The sequence below is a fragment of the Anguilla anguilla genome, chromosome 8 (genome assembly GCF_013347855.1).
Source record: "Anguilla anguilla isolate fAngAng1 chromosome 8, fAngAng1.pri, whole genome shotgun sequence".
In the NCBI taxonomy this organism is placed as follows: Eukaryota; Metazoa; Chordata; class Actinopteri; order Anguilliformes; family Anguillidae; genus Anguilla; species Anguilla anguilla.
Genome location: NC_049208.1, coordinates 39,463,670 through 39,483,341, shown reverse-complemented (window position 1 = coordinate 39,483,341; position 19,672 = coordinate 39,463,670). Strand labels below are relative to the sequence as shown.

Sequence of the window (19,672 nt, the reverse complement as noted above, 5' to 3'; positions counted from 1 at the left end):
TGTCGCCACTGCCTTTGTTTTGCTTTGTGGCGGTGAGAGGGTTGAGCGAATCTGTTGAGTGAATTTAGTGGAATTATTATTTACACGTGTTTCACAACTCGCGTGGTTTGTGAACTGCAAAAGACAATTCACACATGTTTTACACACCACAAGGCTACACATCCTGCCTTACAGACGTCAAACTGCTACAGATTAGAGACTATACAGCTCAAACTGTCGACACACACAAAAATACAAATAATGTTGGTGCTAATTTTCAATGTACAATAGGGGAAAAAGCCACGGGTCCAAATTAAGGTGTCTGCAGCAAATCAGGGGAAGGGTGGCTCATAACCAATCAGTGAGAGCAGGAAAGCGGCAGTGCACAGGAAACGTGAGCTGAAACTCTTGAAGCCGTTTTGAAGCCGGATTTCAAGCTAGCAAAATATGCTAAATAGCCAGCCAGCAGCCACTTAGTTACATAGCAATAAACGTCATGGCCTTGTGTGAGGTAACAATAGTGAGATGTTTGTTTTAAATTAAAGATGTCTGTTACAATTTCCATAGCACATTTTCTGTAACTGTACAGCAGTTTTTTTTAAATGATCATCTCCAGTTTACTGCTCACTTCTCGTCAGTGCTACAGTGAAATAGGAGTAAACATGAAAGGTGTCCTTCCACCCTCCCACTTTCCATTCCTGTTTATTCAACTCTGCCCGTCTGATCTCTGTTTCTATTAAAATACATTGCTAGAAAGTAAAGAGAGGAGAACTGCTCCAAAATCTTTTCAGGGTTTTAACTGATATATATTGGTCCAAATAGAAATGCATGCAATTTTACCATTAAATTTAAAATGTAAAAATTGATTTGTGTAGCGCATTTCAGAAATCTTTTGCCACAATATGCTTTATGGTATACTCTGGCCTAACCCCCCACAAAAGCCTGTCTAGGGTGACAGTGGCAAGGAAAACTCCCTAGGTGGGGAAGGAAGAAAGCTTAGGAGAATCCGGACTTGGAGGGGGGAGCCCATCCTCCTCTGACCAGCTCGTGGTGTGACTTCATAATGAACAACAGGTCAAAACAGCCAGTTAACAAACGGTTCTGAATAATTTGCGTGCTAGTGGTGAGTGACGATGGGGTGCAGGACTGGTTGAGTGCGGGTGCAGGAGGTGGCAGTCCAGGGGCAAAATGGGGGCCAGAACAGAGGGGGGACAGACTGCTCAGGTGTCTAAGGTCTGCAGCTTGCTTGGGGCTCAGGGAAGACGCCCCACCGATGAGAGAGGGAGACGAGGGCAAAGACGGGCAATTAGGGAAGAGCAGTGGTAAGCAGGCAGGGGCACAGATGGGACATTTGCCAACCGGTGTCCCAGCATTATGCCCCCGTCACGCATTGCCATAGGCTGCCAGTTCACTACCAGATCATTTGCATAGCTGATTACTGCAAAAATGAAAAATTGTTACCAAATGAAAAATGCATTTAATTATAGACCATTGTTATGCTGTCACCAATTATACAGTCATTTCTGTGAAATCACGTTTCTTGTTGCTGTTGTTCATTTAGGCACTGGTGCCAGTAGTGTTTTAGCGTTTGTAGTTTGAAATCTGTAAAACCAAATTCTGTTGTTTTGCAGTGCACAAAACATTTCGATTGTGTTGTGAAAGTTGTGAAACACGTGCAAATACTATTGGCACTGAAATCACTCCATAGCGTTGCTGTATATGTTGCGTACAATATAATCTGTGAGGTGGGGTCCATTGTCGTAGTGTCAGATTAACAGACCCATTGAAGTCCATGCAGGCCTTTTTTCTGGTGTGAAAATGGAATCTTCTGTGTTATGGAGTTTTAATGAGGGTTAGTTTCTGCTTTTTGCGTTGCCTTTATCAAATATTAAGGCCTGGATTCAATTTGTCATTATCTGTCCATCATGCATTTGGACAAGTGTTTGACTTCTTTTGTAGCTGCATATTTCATTGCATTCATTTCGGTAACTGCTGAGCTTGGTGTCGGGTAATGAATGAAAAATGTAACCTTCACTTAATGTAATTTCCTTTACATGATATGGGATTCCTTCAGCACTGTTTTCAATAATGGCCAACAGTTAAAGATGCTTGTTTGGGAAGCACTTAAAATTTCATGAGATGGCACCTAACAGTCTCACAGCTGTCGGTTGAAGCATAAATTAGTCCTCATAAATAATCTGCTTGGCTGATACTCCACCACCTTGGGCTGTGCTTCTTGCTGGCTAATGTCTGAGTGTAGATAAAGAGTCCTGATTAGAAGCATTGTCAGCTTGATTCATGGAGGCTGCTGCAGTTTCGCATTTCAAAGCTGGCAGGACTGCAGCCGTTGGACACTGTTATGACCAGCATGAGCCTTCTGAAGTTGGATATTTGCGTCTCCTTTTCAAAACATTTTTTTTAAACCACTGTCACTAGGGTGCTCAGATTACGCATTCGGGTGGCATGAGGCCTTCATTAAATTTGTACAGCTCGAAACTGAATATCAATTAAACATTTTTGAACGGGTAAGTACGTACTTTATCTCCGTATTTTTTTAGTTCCTGTCTGGAATGCCCAACTGTATTTGTAGGCCTGTCCAATTACTGTGGCGTCCTCAGTCAGTGCAGGAGAAAGCAGATGCCTCCTCTGCAGCTCAGTCTGCCAGCTGCTCCGTCTGCTCACTCCGCAGTCCACCGGCTGAGCTGCTCGTTACCGGCACTGAGCGTGGTGCAGATGGACCCGCCCCGTCACAACACAACAGTCCCTCTGGGGTGGAGGCAAGGAAAGCCTTGCCGACTGACACCCTCCGAGAGTCGATGACGGTCAATATGGCGTGTCTGCGCGGAGAACCTGCACTCTAGCAGGACAAACTCCAAATTAGATTGGGTTTTTCAATGTTGACCATGGTTGAGCATTCTGAACCACAACCTGAAAGACTAGAACCCGACCCTGTTTCCTCTGTTTGCTGACTCAGAGTGGCCTTACTGTTGAATATCAGTCAAAGTTTGTCAAAATGAAATGTAACAGAGACGTTCCAGTACTTCTGAAGTTCTAAAAAAGAACCAAGTGAAAACATTTCAACCCTGAAATGCATATAATAGCCTTTTGTCGGAGCAGGAATAAAGAACAGAATTTAGACTTTGTAAATAATACCCTAGTAAAATCACATTAAAATGTAAGGAGGGTAGACAAATGGCACACTTAGGGATGACTTGCTTTAAGAGCGAGCCTGGATTTAATATGCTGTATGGCAGTGGCCATAGATTCTGTTTGTAAAGATGGCAGTGGGAGGTGATCCCTGATGCCAAGCCCAAGTGGCTGTCCTCTCTCTCGGCGAAGGAGAACGGTCTCGAGTTTCCCTCATGAATTATTGACCTGAAAGTATACTGAAATGAACTCTGTATTTCAGCTAAACCTGATATTGTCGGCATTCATTTAAAAACTAATTTTGGTGTACGCATATCAAGATTTTTCTGTATTTACAGTCTTAGAATTGTAGGGCATTTGTGGTTGACGGTTGTCGTGATTGGTTTTTGCAGTCTGACTTCCAAAGGGCGTAGAGAGTAACATTCTGATTAAGATCTAATGAGAAGTCCCAAAAATGTTCTGAATGATTCTAGTATCCACTCAAAATGAGATAATATTGGTGAACTGCGGTGTGAAGGGTTTGTTTCCTCTGCTTCTGCCTGTGGTACAGATTGTGTCAGATTCCAGCAGTGAATCTCCCGCTCTGTGCCCTACTGCTGTTGGCCCCTTTGGGATCGCGTCTAATGCGTTTACGTAACACAACGCTGGAAAGGGCGCTGGCCTTTTCGGTGTCAGCTTGGCTTTGACCTTGGACGCATCGATGTTCTGGTTCAGAGGACTCGCTCGTTATCGTTCTGATTGTTACGGTTGCGTTGAAAGAATTCTGAAAACATCTGGTGTTTGCTAGTGAAATTTGGAAAACCGGCGAGTTTGAAATCAAAATTCGCATTGAAAAGTATTGATTATGTTTTAGCTCTTAAATGTGGGCCAGTTGTTGAGTTTAGGTGCATAAATTAGCTTGTACAATGTGTACCAAAACACTTTAACAATGAACAAACAATTGTGACGCTGATAAATAAAGATGTTTGCGTAGAAAAGATCTATTTTTGCAAAAAATTAATAATAACATCTTTATAGGTATTGCTGGGTTGCTTAACTTGGAGGCTCTTAAGAGGCTTCCTGTCTCCATTAAAACAGATGACTGGTTAAACGGGCCTCGGAAGGGAACTTAAAGCAGGACCATATGTTTTCAGACCGGGCCACACTGCCTCTCTCTAATTACCCAGGACCAAGCAGCACTTTGTCCTGTCGTCACGCATCATTACGTGACCCGCCTCACCCGGGGCACTATTTCAGTCCGGCGTCTGAGCGCGAGGGCATCCTGAAACGGACCCCGCAATGACGAATAGCGCGCCAGCTACGAGAGGCCAGGTTTCATCGCCGTTCGTTAGCCCCCAGGCTATGCAGGGGAAGATACTGTTGAAGCGTCGCAGTTTAAAGGCCGTCGGCTAAAGCGACGTGATTAACTTGACAGCCGCACCCTTAATAAAAACCGAACGCATGTGACAGCCTAGTTTTAAAGGGACGTTCGCGGTATTAAAAGCTCGGTCTAGGCTGCAGATTTGATTCCCCAAAGAACCGACGACACGGAAGATCACGCATACGTGTCTAGCATGAGCTACACATCATCGAGCGGTCGGCGCCGGCTGCCGGTTTGCCGGGAAGCGTACCGTAGTTCCCGTAACGCCGGATGTTACGGTGGTTCTCCTGTTTCTCCCCGGGTCTGTATCCGGACAGGGGCGCGCTGGCAATCAATAACCTGAAGGTGAGCGGCGGATGAGGTGAGGTGAGACGCTCCCCTTATGGGAAAGAGGGTTGAGAGGTATGCGGGCGGGGCGTGTGGCACCACGGAACACAAATCTGGGAATATTTCAATCTCAGTGCTGCCGGGGTAAGCGATGGCCGGACTGGAAGCGCAGGCAGGCATCCGGAAATTTCCGTCTGCTTACATCGGCATCTCCCCCGCCCCCCCCCCCCCCCCCCCCCCGAAAGCTGTCGCATTAATTCACACATTCACACATCCATCCAGAGACCGCGTTTTGACTGTTCTTCAAAAGGCGCAATGCAGGAAAAGGGGGGGGGGTAAGACAGTCAATGTCGTTTATATTAATTTTCGAGTGAAAGGGACGAGCGAGATGCTGAGCGTAGGGATTGCCGCGCGTCCGTCTCCACCGGCTCTAATGGGGCAGCGAAATGGATGGCACAATGGCCGTCTATTTTTGCCTCCCCTTTCAGCTGCTTTGGCTTCCTGCAACCGCGTCGCCGCTGAATGAGGTCGAAGACGAGGAGGGACTGAAAAGGAGAGATTTCGGGAGACAGTGGGAGCTTCATTGCCGCTCTACCAGCTGCTGTTTTTTTTTTTTTCTTCCCTGGCTTAATATTGACAAACTGCTTAATAATGTCTAAGACGACGCACGTAAAGTTGCACTGTGGCCTCTGACGAATGGGTTAGAGAAACAAAACGGTTTCCTCAATCGGTCCACTCAACTTGTACGGTGAAAAAAGTAGTAAGCCAGACTTTTTTTTATTTTTTTAGTGTGGGCAGAAACTGCTCACGGTGGCACACCCTGGAAAAGACGGCACGCCCGGGCACTGGCTGGAGCGGCGGAGCACTCCAAACGGCTCTTTAGCTCGGCCCCCGTGACTCACTGTTTTCTCTACGGAGGATCACAGCCTCCGGCCCAGACGCTCCTTCTGCTGGGTGATCGAAAATGTCTGTGCGGAGCCAGGATGACTTGGCCCGTCAAGACTTACTGAAGAGTAAATATTGTACACTGTGCCCCGTGTTTTTGTTTGGTCCGTTTGTAATGTGAAGAGGCCTCAGTGCATATGAACCAGTCGCAAGGCCGAAGCGGAAATGGAAGTCGTATAATTGGACGTTGCACTCTCTCGCATGCTCGCCCCTCCCCCCCCCCCCCCCACCCCCACCCCCCCGTGTGTCTCCTGAATTAAATCTCATACCTCCCTCAAGTCCCTCCGTGCCAGGCTGCCCAAAACAGCTGTTGCTGAAGTTGATCAACAAGCAGGTCCCCGAAGTTAGCTCTAGTTTTTGATTTGAGAGCGCAGCTGTTGGAGCGTGAACAGCGACTGTAGCAGCGAATCAAAAGCATCTCCTGTGTCTTGGGTCTTTTAGTCAAAAGTATCTCCTGTGTCTGTGGTCTTTTAGTCAGAGTGAATCGGCAGACTGAGGAAGCTGTGCTGAATCAGTCATAGGATAAATGCGCGGGGATTTGGGATGACCCAGAACCACGCTTCCATGAAGAGTGTGGATAGCGAGTCTGTCATCCGATGTGGGTACTTCAGGGAGCTCATTTTGCACACTTGGGTCCTGTCCAGATCTCAAGCTCTTTCGTTCGCTCACCTCTTCGTGGACCCAGCCTGGAGTGTTTGTTTCGCTGGCCTGTGGCTGACCTGGGCTGGGATCCGGGACGTTTGCTAAACACAGCCCAGTGTTTAAGAACCGCACCAATGGGAAGTCCTTAGCTATAGACTTGTATTTTTTGACTATTTTTGACTCCCAAGAGCACCTGGTGAAACTACAAATAGTTTTTGATGCGAGATGGAACCTTGGGCTAAATAGGGCAGTGGTACTTTCATTCACGTTAAATGTAGGACAGATGGTGGCTGTGTAACCTACTTGGGTTTAGCTGCATTTATTTTAAACTTCAGTGCTTAGCAACTATGCTTTCATTATGTCCAGCCCATTTTTTATGTCTATTACACAGGTTTGAGGCATCTAAATCTGTAGGGCATGAAATTACAGACATGAAAATAATTAAATATGCAGTTTTTAGTTCAAAATCTTGTTTAAGTAACTCAATTGACAGTATATAATATTATAAATGATTGGTTATTAAACCTATAAACCTTATTCATAACTGTTCTGTGTGGGATAAGTTACAATGCTAAAGCTGTGCACTCGCTGGTAATCAGGGCGTTTCTTGCACCAATAAATTCTGCACTTTGTATTTATTGTATTAAATGGTGAATATGAGGTTTAGATGCATTTTTGGATTTGAAAGCTGTCCTTGCTTTTTCAACTATGCCCGCAAACTGATACTAAAACCTAAATTTCCCCTGAAACACGCTCATGCATTTATACTTAGACACAGTGACACTAAAGCCCCTCTTCAAGGCTTCCATCTCTGTCATTTCCAGTGTTATTTATTTTGCTGATAGGATTCAGCTAAATGTGTGACTTTGCTGTAAAGAGAATGGATAAAACAAATGTATATTTCTTCAGCGTATGTTTATTTCCATCCTGTCAAGTTAGCAGAGCCAAATATGTCAATGCAAACAACTGTATCAATAATGTTGCTGAAGTCGATCAATTTGAATTTTCTAATTATATCAGTCACGGTCAATAACATGGCGAGTTACTGAAGTGATAGCTAACTACTAACTCACAACTTGAGGAATGAAGTGAAAGGATGTGGAGAAAAGTGAAAGAAGAAGAGGAAGGTTGATAAAACAATGAGTGGAGTCGGGTTTCTCTTTGAAAGTGCAGCGCGTGCGTTTTCTAGCCTTCGTTGCCCAAGCCGTTCCACAGCTCCCCAAGGCCTGCTTGTCTCCAAACAGACAGTTTCGGTTTTTAGTAACATGACACTGGCACCATTCAAGCCTTGAGCTTAACCTGATTCCAGGGTTCCTCAAGCTTAGCGTGGTGATTGCCTTTTGACTCACGGCGATCGTAAGAATGTTCACACTGACCTTTCAGGCACATCGCACCTGAAAAAAATGTCTTAAAAACCAGGTTGTCTTTTCCTGGTGAACTGGTATGCTATCATCGTGGATCTTATCTCTCTCATATAAGGGTGTGTTGCCTTCATTTTTGACAGGAAATGGAATGTTTGCAATGTATTTTGTCTCCTGTTGAGCATTTGTTCTTACCTTTTCCTTTCAGTGGAATAACTCGGAATGTGTGTACAGTTTGTCGTGGAGTCATTTTGAAAATGACTGTATAACGCACGTGCATGTTGAACTTACCTTTGAAAGATGTATAGGTTAGTTTGCGACCGACCGCTGCATTGTGGGTAATTTGAGTAGAACGGCGAATCTTCCCCAGCGTCGTCCCTCGTTTAGGCCTATGTCCAGGTCAGGTGACCTGTGAGTGATTCTGTGTCTGTCCCCCCTTGCCTCGCAGGGTTGAATGAGAAGATCTGTCGCCGGGACAACGCCGCGCCGCCTCTACCATGCCGCCGCCCTCCGACATCGTCAAGGTGGCCATCGAGTGGCCGGGGGCCTTCCCCAAGCTCATGGAGATAGACCAGGTGAGGGGGGAGCGGGGAGGGGGAGGATTCTACTGCTGCATTGACTGGGAACTGGCTATAACCAGAAGGTCAAAGTTCGAATAACGAGTGGGCTTTTTCTGTTGTACCTTTCAGCAAGGGCTGTCAATGCAGTAATTTGAATATTGTTTTCCAAATAATATTCAAGAAAATGTATTTTAATATTCATTGCAAAATTTGTATAATTATTCCCCTGCCATAACAAGCATTTAGTGTTTTTAGCCACATTCTGTATGTCAAAAGGGGGTGCAAAATGAACATGAAGGCAAAGGAAGGTAATGTTCTGCTCTGTGTTTTTACAGAAAGCATTGATGATAGTGACAGAACAGACAGTAGAGTTACCCCCAGAAAGCTGCTTAACCCTTATTTGCTATAGGAAAACTGTCTGAGAATGTTATCATTTGGAACAACAACCTGAAGTAAACAAAAAGCTGGACTATCACATCATAACATTAAAAACATCGAGATCTTTTATTTTAACCCAACTATTAAACCCTTGTTTTATGAGGAGCACAAGTTCCTGGGGAGCCACAGGCTTCATTCTGATGAAAAACAGTTATGTTTCCGCTTGGCAACCCGTATTGGCAAAGTCCTATTAGAGATTAGTTGCCAAAACCACAAAATGATTTGGTTAGAGGCGAGTTCTGTGCATTTGTTTTTTTTTTAGTTACACTGTGCCCTACTGAGCAAAGAGCTATCAGGTATTTCTGCGCTAGGTGCGTAGCATGAAGAGCCTCCCACAGCCTGAGGTTCACCACCACAAGAGAGGATTCTGGTCAACTGGTGCTACTGCTTCCTTTCCATACATCATCATCTTTAGCTGTAGAGAATTAATCCGCTATGGCCATTTTCTTAAAATTCGAAGCCTGACACACCAGTGGGGAACAGGGATTATTCACAAGCAAGGAAGAACATTTTTGAACATATTTGAAAGACCATTTTAACGCCATACATGTCTGACAGCCCTAATACTTAATCTGAGCTACTTCTGTAAATATCCGACAACATGAATGGATAATGTCACAAAAACGAGATAATTAAAGTCACCCGAAAAAGTGCGTCTACTTGGCACATGAATTACATAATGTTATTATTGGATTTAAGTGGATGGGGAAGGATTTATTTGAACAAATTAAGCGATTGTACTGGAATCTGTCCTAGTGGACACACAATTGAAGGATTTAGGCTTCAGCGAAGTACTTATTGATATGCATGTGGTTACATAAACCCTGTTCAGAAGAACAGACCTCTGCAGCGTGTGTCAGAATGACTCATTTGAGCATATGCCAAAAACAAACTCGATTCACCGAAAACAGTCCTGAACCTAAAATGGGTCAGAACAAATTTTTTTCTTTTTTGTAAAACTAGTTATTTTTACAGATAAGGCTGTTTTTATAACTGCTGTGCCTCTTGTGACCCACAAATCCAAAGAGTTTTTTTTTCTGAGTTTTTGAATAACTTAAAAAGGTAAGCATTAAAAACAGGGAGTTGAGTGCCTGTGGCATTGTCACATGGCATTGTGTTAAGCTGTTGGATAGTTTTTTTTTCTCTCTTCTCCTGTACTGAGGGGGTAATGTGGCTTTGCGCAATTGTCGTGGAGAAGAAAAACAGCCGCCTGCCCGTTTGTACGGCAACGCTTTGTCACTTCGGCTTCTGTGGCTTTTAGCAGAGTTCAGCGTGGTCAGAAACACCCGTGTCACCCTTTGCCACTGCTTAGTCACCTTCTCCCCACTCCCTCCTCTGTGTGGTCTTGCGATACGCAGAAGAGAGGGTCTCTGATGTCTTAACTGGCACGGCCCGCACATGCCAGTAACGAATTGAAATGAATTGAGCGATTTCGCCCTGATCACATGACATACACTGTAATGTCCTGGGGTAATGTGTCTCAGGCAGGCATCTGGAGGGCCTTCTCATATGCAGTGGCTAACGTTACTTTCTTCTTCTCTCAGAAAAAGCCTCTCTCTGCCATTATAAAGGAGGTGTGCGAAGGGTAAGTCATTTGAAGTTCTACATTGTTTTTTGCTTGTCACCCTAATGTTGGTTATTCATTTGTGGTTCGTATTTAAAGCTCCTGCTGTTGACGCTTACGTCAGCGTTTCAGCGCGTTTTCGTTGCTTATGACGCTGTTGTACGTGAACATGAATGACAGGAGTATGTCCTGAATGAGAAACTGGGATTTCAGCCTGCTTGCAGTCCAGCTTTAGCAGTGTCATCGCAGCAGCCGTTCCAGGACACTCTGGTCCAGATGAACGCATTACAGAACCTTTCACCAACGTTTATGCAACATTCTCCATGCATTTAGGTGGTCACTCGGGAACCATGAAAACTTTGCTCTTCAAAATGCAGATTCTACAAACTTCTACATCACAGAAAAGGTATTTATCACTGTCATGTCAAACCGACAGACCTTTTTTTTCTGTTTTCTGTGAATCCATCTGTTTGCAGCATAAAGCAGAGAGGTGAATGAATTTGCTGAATATTCTCTCTTCTGTGTTCCATATTTTATGGTCCGTCTCCCAGGTATGCTGGGGGTGGCGGTTTGTACAGCCAACAGGGCAATGTGCATTAGTGCATTCAGAAGTGGAAACCTAATTTGCTCAAAGAAGCATAATTTGCTAAAAGAAATTTAAGATAAAAAAGTATATGCAGCGTAATGTTCATTTTATTTATTGATTTGGCTCTGTAATCCACAATTTTATATTAGTAATCACATGTATTTTTCATCATGTAGAAATTACAGCTCATTTTATACAGTTCCCATTTTAGGGTGTCATTATTCTTGGGACAAATGGATTCACAGCTGTTTTTGATTAGTCAGGTGTGTTCAGGTATTAGATCTAGGCTTTTGATTGCATTTGGACTCTTTTATTGGCATCTGAAAGTCAAAATGAAAGTCAAAGCAGGAAGAAGCCATAATGTGGCTGAGAAATAAGAAAAAAAAACAGTCAAGGACAGGCCAAAGCTTAGGCAAACCAAAACCTATTTGGAACATCAAAAAGAAAGGGAGCACTGGTGAACTCAGAAATCAAAACAGCCTCTGGGTGGGTTTGAGGCTCTGATTGGGCTGGTTGACTGTTTTCAAATCTGGCAATACTGACTGTAATGATTGTCAAATTTGATATGTTTTATTATCAATGACAGTGGTTTGTAATATATTAGCTGACACCCACTTACAGTACAAATGTACAGACTTAATAGCAGGGTTGACTCTGTGCTGACAAGCCATTATTTTCTGTCACTGAGACTTTTCCTCTCTTCTCTTCAGAATCGCAACGACATCAAAAATGGTTCCATTCTACGGTTGACCACATCTCCTGTAAGTGAGCTTGACTTTGTGCTTTTAAAATTACACTGTTATCTATAATGCTATAATTGCTATGCTAAATAATTAGGAAATAGCTGTTCTGGTGGAGATGGTAATGGTAATAGGTAATAGTAGCCACTGTAGGTTGTGGTCGCAGCTATAGTAATAGTAGATGACGAAGGAGATGAGATTGGGCGGAAACTTTTTTTGTACTTGTAGATAAGTGTATAAATAATGTATCAGGTGATTTGAAATTGCCCATTATTCCGCTGCAGTATTTGCCCTCCCTGTCAGATGTGAAACCGGAGAGCCGGGCTGAATAAAGGCGAACCCCGTGACAGTTTAATCTTCAGTATCAGGGGGAGGGAGGGCGTGTCGGCTTCATCACTGAGGGCTATTAAAAGGGTGCCGCGGAATAATATTCCTTAATTAGCCTGGAAGACAGATGAGGCCTGCTTTGCAGCGGCCTCCTGCGTCCCCTTTTACGGGGCCGTCGGTAAAACCGCGCAGTTCATAAACCTTTCGGGACCGCTTGAGGCGGCGTCTTTTACGCGTTTTTGCTGGAGGGGCGAGAATGGTGCGCAGACATTGCAGAAACCGCGGTTCCCCAGCGTGGTGCACCGGATATGCAGAAAATCCCTCCCCGCGTAACTGCCTTTGCGGGGGGCCGTTGCCCCGGGTTACAGGCGCAGACGGCGCAACAGCTTCACGAGCGGATCCAGTCGTCCAGCATGGACGCCAAGCTGGAGGCCCTCAAGGACCTGGCCAGCTCCTCCCGCGACGTCACCTTCGCCCAGGAGTTCATCAACCTGGACGGCCTCTCCCTGCTCACCCAGATGGTGGAGAGCGGAACGGAGTAAGTGCCGCCCCCCTTCCTGCCCCGCCCCGCCCTCCGCCCGCGCCGCAGCGGGCACGCCCCTCATCCGGGCATTCAGCCGTACCGCTTTGCCGTTTGTCCTGGACTCGCTAAGAAGTGTACAGCAACAGATTCTGTTTTTTTGCTTGTTTACACCTGTTGTCAGTGTAATTCTTGCTCTGATTAACAGAAATGTAATCACAATGAAAAAAGTCTTGTGAAAAGTCTTTAGAGTCAAGGACAACCTGCAACGCGTCTGTCTAGTACTGGGGTAGGTAACCCGTGTCCTGGAGTGCTTGAGATGCTTTTGGTTTTTGTTCCGTCTCAGTTTGATCAGAAGAGCTTATTGGTTTACTCAGAACATGTATGGTGAAGCGTGGATAACCTCCAGCACATGGTCACCTGTGTTCATTTAGCCTAATAATTACTGATTACGTAGTAGGGTCAGTTTGGACGGAGCAAAAGCCAGCAGTATCTCTGGCCCTGCAGGGCCAGGTTAGCCTACCCCTGGTCTGTTAGACGTCACACCACAGTAGAAAATCAACTTGAGCTAGTATAGTTTAACCACTCTTATCCCTATGAGGAACACTCAAGTTCTGTTTGAGACACTTCATTTTATGCGTCTCACTCAGAAGATTAGTGTTAAGGAGATCGTATCGTAGCTGCGTTGTAGATGTAGGGCTGTTCAGAAAGATGAGGTGTTGAGGTAATTCGGCCTCTGTAAAGACGTTTTTGGTTCGCTGGGTCTCCGCACTGCTACCAGCCTGAGGCTAGTTCTGTCAGCAGGGCTCCGGTCGGCAGGGCGTTCGGTTGCGTTTAAAGCGCCACCTCTGGAGTCTAGGGGCGCGTCTCGGAAGGTCCGTTTAGTCTGAAGGTTGCCGGGCAGAAATCCTTCTGCCTGCATGCGCACAGCCTCCCCCGTTCACACGGGGTATAATGCCGTCCAAATTGTCCCTGGATGGGTTTTTTTTATTGGGTAATATGGAACGCGTAAGAGGTTGACGAGATTCGGTGTCTTTGAAGACGATATTTGAGCCCAAAGCGCTGCTTTATCGCTTTTAATTCCGGAGGAAGAGCAGGTCCTAGCTTCCTGTCTCTTGGGCGGGTTTGACTCGCGTGAGGAGTAACCGAAGCTGGCGTGGAAGGGCACGGGATCGGCTTCCTGGCATCTTCGTAATGAGATGAGCATTACACATGGTTATTGAGAATCGCACCACTGCTCCATTTACAAAATCAGCCGTTTCCCTAGCTTATTCGACCACCCCCCCCCCCCCATCCCACCCCCCCGCTAGCGCGATTCATGTCGCGGCCTGTCAACCCTCAGTGTAGTGCAGCCACCGCCTCCCTCCTCCTCCTCCTCCTCCTCCTCGCACTCCTCCCCGAGCACAGTTATGCGCTGAGCACATTTTCTTTGAATGTGCTCTGCGTAATCCTTGGCTGCGTCAAACGCCTTAATTCCGAGCGCATTGTTTACCTCATCCCGGTGCACAGGGACCCCGGGGCTGGAATATCATCCCCAGAGGTCTGAACGCCTGCCAGCTGCTTACCATAATGTCATTTCCGCAGGGTTCGCAGGACATAGAAAAAGACTGAACTAACGGGTTTCCATTGCTCCGGCGTACGAAAGTATGAAATACGAAGGTGGCCTGCGGTGAATGATCCTGCTGTAATTCAGCACCACCTAGTGGCGGTTACGCGGTAGTGGAGTGGATTCGAACACATCCGGCCCGTAAACATAATCATATAGCGCGGCGAGGTGTCAACTTGGCGGTTAAATGGCGTTTGGCTGCAGAGATGTGTCGACTGTTGAAGTTTTTGCTTCCTCTTTGGTTTAATTGTGCCCTGCTGACAGGACCCTGAGCAGCAGGCAGTGACCCAGTGTAACTTGGTGCTTTCCTTGTGTAAGAGAAAGCCGCTAGTTTAAAATAGAACTGCAGCAGGGTGGCCTGTAATTAAACGTCATTGCGCCATTTCCACTGGCAACGTTCTGCGATGTATAGTCTGTAATCCCCGCTTGTGTGCAACGGTAAGGTCGCGGGTGACGCCACTTTTCTTTTCTTCTTTTTCTCTGATGTATTTTTTTTTTTTTTTTTTTAAAGTAATTCCGCTTGCTAGCTATTTCCTGTCACCGCCCATGCCTGTCTCTCTCACTGTTGCGCGAGTGCCCAGTCCGTTATTGCCTTCTGTCAAAGCGGGTTTTAATGATTTATGTTTGGTGTAATATTCTTGGAGTGTTTTTTTTTTTTTTTCAATTTTATTTCATAAGGTAGGAAATGTTTGTCGGTAATAATTCCATCCTGGCAAGATGGAATTCTGGAATTTTCCAGAATGTGCTTCTCTTGCCGTGACGTTCCAAGTTATTCTAAGTATTATGTCTTTTGTATTATGCAGTTGGTGGTTGTTCACTCACTGAAGGTAGTGAGTGACATGCAGGAAGAAGCAAACCGATTAAATGTCACTGGTGTGTGTGTGTTTGTGTGTGTGTGTGTGTGTGTGTGTGTGTGTGAGAGAGAGAGAAAAAGAGAAACAGAGGTAGAGTTCCATGCCCAGCACCCAGTCTTCTGTGAGCCCTTTGTTGGTTTTCTGTCTCCCTGACGTCAAAGTTTTTAAATCTTTGCAGACGGTATCAGAAACTTCAGAAGATAATGAAGCCATGGTAAGCCCCTCCCCCAGCCGGATAACCCCCCTGCCTATTAATGCTCTTAATCTACTGACTGAGTTTGCATGATTCGGCTCTGGTTCTGGTGCTAGAAGAAAGGGAAATACCAGACACTGTTATCTTCACTTCATTTTTTTCCCTGTTTAACAGATTGGTATCTCTGCTCTTTTTGCATGTGGTAATGGGCAAATTAATTCAAGTTGAAGCAAATTTACTCTTTATCTTTATCTAATCAAGGTGGTGGAAATTGTGGTTGTTTCACTCAAAGGGCACCTTGGGCTGTTTACTGAATAATTACCCGCATTATTTCCCCAACACCGTTGTCATTTAATATACACATCTAGCCTTGGATGCTATGCAAGCCTTTTAAATAAAATTTAATTGTACGATTCACATTTGACAATAATATTTGTGTGTGTTTAACAAACCCTAGGGTGGGACATACACACGATGAAGGAAGTAGACCTACCTTACAAATTAGGCAGATTTTGTATGTACAGTATGTCCCTAGATTTTTATTTCATCATCAAATCGCTCTAGGTGCCTTTGAACATGGTGATAGTTGACACTGAGACTCACAGTATTGTTTGCATAATAATGGGAGACACATTATTAGTGTGGGCGGAGCTTGACTGGAGGATACTGTTGGCTCATGAGCACCATCTACCTCCATTGTGGTGCTGGTTGAGATGGTTATATGTTGGAAACTGCACCTTTAGTAGTAGTAGCATCTACAGGGTTTCTCTACAGGAGCTGATTCATGTACACATGGGCTCTGGTGAATTTGTTTACCATCATCTCTACCTTTTGTGGGAAGCATTGGTGTTTAAAGAATTCTAGAAATCTATCTGGTTCACAGCCCTCCAATGCTACTATTGAGTATTTCACAGCTGAATTGTCCTGTCAATGTGTCAGGCACCTCATTGCAGTGTTGGAAATGAAAGTGGCTACTTTAATGTGCCATTACCTCTGCCTAGTCTTGCTTGACTTGGCAGCTGGTGTTTGTGAGAGCGTGTTGAGGAAAGGTCTGATGTCATTTTAAGGGTGTTGTGTTGATGTTACCAGTAATATGGAGCTGAAGCGTAGTTCTTTCACGTTACTTTCTCACAGTATGTCACACGTTGTACACAACCTGCAGGTGAGTTCAACAGGCAAATTATCTTAGCTTTTAAATATTTACATTTATTTTACAGTGAGGCCAATGGGGGATGCAGTCTGCAATTTGATGTTGTAAATTACTATTAATTTTCCTCTGGTTTCTACAGTTCCTAAGAGCCCCTCTGTTCTGATAGTATTGTTTTTGAGATGAAGTATTCCTTATAGATCACATGACTGCCCACTGCCATGTGCAAAAAGCCTACTCACAATGAGCAGTAAAATGTTGACTAATGTTGCAAAGTAACACAACCCCCGATGCTGCATTTAACCTCTGTGCTACGTTCTGGGCCTATACGTGTGTGTCATAATTTAACGACAGTCCCAAAAAACTACATGTGGACCAAGAGAAAGGCATTAGACCTCAGAAGAGTGAGTTGTGTTTCTGTAGTTTCAGACAGACAGATCATCAAATGAAATATTTGTTCTGTAAATACATTTTTTACTTAAATGGAGATGCACATGTGGAATTTTGCAAATATTTAGACTCATGACTGTTACATGTGCGCAAAATAATTTTGTATATCCTGTGTTGTTTTATTTCTGTAATGAACACAGTTTTATAAGTGTTTGTTTTAATTGCTGAATGTAATCCATGCTCTGGTTATTGCCTTAAAGAGACTTATGTTTTTGCTTTACTAATTTCCTTTATTTTCCTAATGACTTTTTCTTCATTCTAATCATTGGTTGATTAGTGATTGTGATAAACATACATGTTGGAATGTATAAAAGAGGTGATTGAAAGAGGAAAAGAGGATTGCAGAATTACTTAAGGCGGTATTAAATTTCATCTCATTTTCTTCAGTAATTTACTTCTCAATATCTTTATTAAACTGAAGCTAAATATAATTCTTAAAGGGTCCATTGTTTTCAGTTCAAAATGAATGATCAGGGGACTTAGTTCAGACATTCAGAAATGTGTAATTCATGGTACACAATTAAAAATTTATTATAAACATAATAGACATTCTGTTAATTATATTTTTATAGAATTATATGTGAGCTTGATTGATCTCACAGGCTTTTTACCATGACTGCTACTGTATCTACCAGCTGCCATTGAAAATGTTCAACCTGAGAATAATTTAATATTTAATAGAAATAGTGTTATCTACAGAAGTAACAGAAACAGACAAACTAAAATATTTGGTGAGCAGATACTTGATCGGAAGCTATTTGGATTTCACTAGGAGACAGTTGTTTACAGAGAGCTCAGACTGCATTCAGTACATGCCATTTTGGCCTCTATAATACAACGAAGGACTTACTATACAAAACTGCTGCTTTAATAATATGGGATTCTTTTAAAATTATTAACAATATACACTGATGGTTTTTTTTTTTTTTACAGAAATCCCAGTGACATCTGGAGATGTAGACTCATATCAGTGAAAACTATATGCATTTGCGTACATAAATACATTTGTGCATAGATACATGCTTTTGTGTGTAAATCACGGAGAACAGACATCGAAACTGTTTTAATTCAAGCTCCAGGTGTAATTACATGGTTCAGTTGATTTTTGCACTTTATCTCTTCAAAGTCTTCTGGGACGTCTGTAAAAAAAAAAAAAAAGAAATAAAAAGTATCCGTCTAAAAAATAATTGCCTTGTGAAGTTTCACTTCTTATCCAGAGGCACTGAAGATTTCCTGTAGATTTTAATTTAATGTCATAATGTGTAATGGAGTGTCACTTATCCTCTAATTAGATTAATCTCCATTTCATTCTGTCGCTGTGCCCTCCGGGTATTTTAGAGATACAAGGAGAAGGTGATAACTGGCGTTCGCTTTGATAGCCGCTGTGTTATTGAAATACTTACTGAATGCGATATTAGCAGCGCAGGTTATTCGCAGGACTAACTCTGCTTAATAGACCCGAGTACATCGCAAGTCGCCTGTGTGCTAACGTCACGGTAACCATGCATGGGAGCGGCGTCCGAGCTTCCCCCGCTGTGCTGTCTCTCCCGCGCTGCCTCCCTCTGGCGCCCCCTGTTGTTCTCAGACGCCCCGTCCGCGCCTCTGGCTGCAGCTCCGCCCCCTGTCCACCCGAGCCGCCTCCCCCGCTCCCGCTCCCGCCCAATCGCTTGGCTACGCTACGCTGGCTAACAGAGATGACGCTGTTTGGTTTTTGTCTGATTTCTCGCAGCTTCGGGGATTTGTTGTCGTTCACGCTGACCGCATTCGTGGAGCTCATGGACCACGGCATCGTCTCCTGGGACACCTTCTCCATGGCCTTTATCAAGAAGGTACGGGCCTGCGCGGGGGAGGACGCGGCTCTCTGCAACTTAATGCGTTCGACGTCGTGAAAACGCGGCGGGAAGCGTAGCAACCCAGGCAGTTCTGTCCAATGCTGCATTCCTGACTGTCCTTGCCTGATGTTTTCCATCTGACAGAGTTTCATTTTTTTCTTTTTGTGTACACACACAAACACACACACACACACGCGCGCACACGCGCACACACACGATTCATTTAATTTCTTCAATTGCAGATTGCGAGCTATGTGAACAAGCCTGCGATGGACACAGCTGTGCTGCAGAGGTCTCTGGCTATTCTGGAATCCATGGTGTTGAACAGCCAGGATCTCTACCAGAAGGTGGCGCAAGAGATCACAATTGGCCAACTTATACCGCATCTCCAAGGGTGAGGAGGAAATAGCACATTTATACAGCAGCTTCCTCCTGCTATGACTGAAGATCACAACCAGTGTGAGGACAGACTTCAGACAAGACTTAAAAAACAATAATAAATAAATAAAGAGTTCTTCATTTCATGATGCCTGCAGTAATTAGAGTATTAGTATAAAAAGCATATCAGCTGGGACTGTGAATGAGGTTCCTCAGATGTTGAAGGGATAATACTTCATTGTGAGTTCAGTTGTCAGTTGGCGCGTGGTGGGCCGTTGTCCTGAAGCTGCCGTTGTCTCTGAATGACAGGACCGATCAGGACATTCAGACGTACACCATCGCCGTCATTAACGCTTTGTTCCTGAAGGCCCCCGAGGAGAAGAGACAGGTAAACCCCCCCCCCCCCCCCCGACGCTCCCCGCCGCCGTTAGCCGCGCGGGCCGCGCCGCGAACGCGGTGATTAATCCGGGACGAGGCGGGCCGACCCCGCGACCTCTAAACGGGGCCGAACCCGCCGAACCCGAGCCGTTAGCGGTCCGCGGCTGCCTCTTCGCACGCCCGCCCGCCGCCCGGCGTCTCCGGTCTCCTCGCTCGCTCTCCTGGAACACGCGCGTCCGCGTGGGTGCGGGGGAGGGAGCGTTTCTCAGCCTTTTGCCAGCTCCCTCGCTCTCTAACTGCGTGCTCTTAGCTTTTTAAAAAAAACTGCCACCTAATTA

At 44.8% G+C, this 19,672-nt stretch overlaps 1 protein-coding gene across 7 annotated transcripts in view; it reads left to right on the top strand.

The window, feature by feature from the left end:
- Positions 1 to 19,672, top strand: part of elmo1 (engulfment and cell motility 1 (ced-12 homolog, C. elegans)) — a 118,726-nt gene that overhangs the window by 21,788 nt on the left and 77,266 nt on the right. For 5 of the 7 annotated variants that reach the window (XM_035429120.1, XM_035429115.1, XM_035429116.1 and 2 more), the window contains exons 2-10: positions 8,210 to 8,336; positions 10,304 to 10,344; positions 10,657 to 10,729; positions 11,620 to 11,670; positions 12,345 to 12,514; positions 15,135 to 15,170; positions 18,476 to 18,575; positions 18,821 to 18,972; positions 19,266 to 19,344. In XM_035429120.1, the coding sequence (XP_035285011.1) occupies positions 8,259 to 8,336; positions 10,304 to 10,344; positions 10,657 to 10,729; positions 11,620 to 11,670; positions 12,345 to 12,514; positions 15,135 to 15,170; positions 18,476 to 18,575; positions 18,821 to 18,972; positions 19,266 to 19,344 (780 nt within the window). In that variant the 5' untranslated portion in view covers positions 8,210 to 8,258. The remainder of the gene's footprint in view (positions 1 to 8,209; positions 8,337 to 10,303; positions 10,345 to 10,656; positions 10,730 to 11,619; positions 11,671 to 12,344; positions 12,515 to 15,134; positions 15,171 to 18,475; positions 18,576 to 18,820; positions 18,973 to 19,265; positions 19,345 to 19,672) is intronic. The other 2 variants (XM_035429121.1, XM_035429119.1) reach the window with 1 other exon arrangement.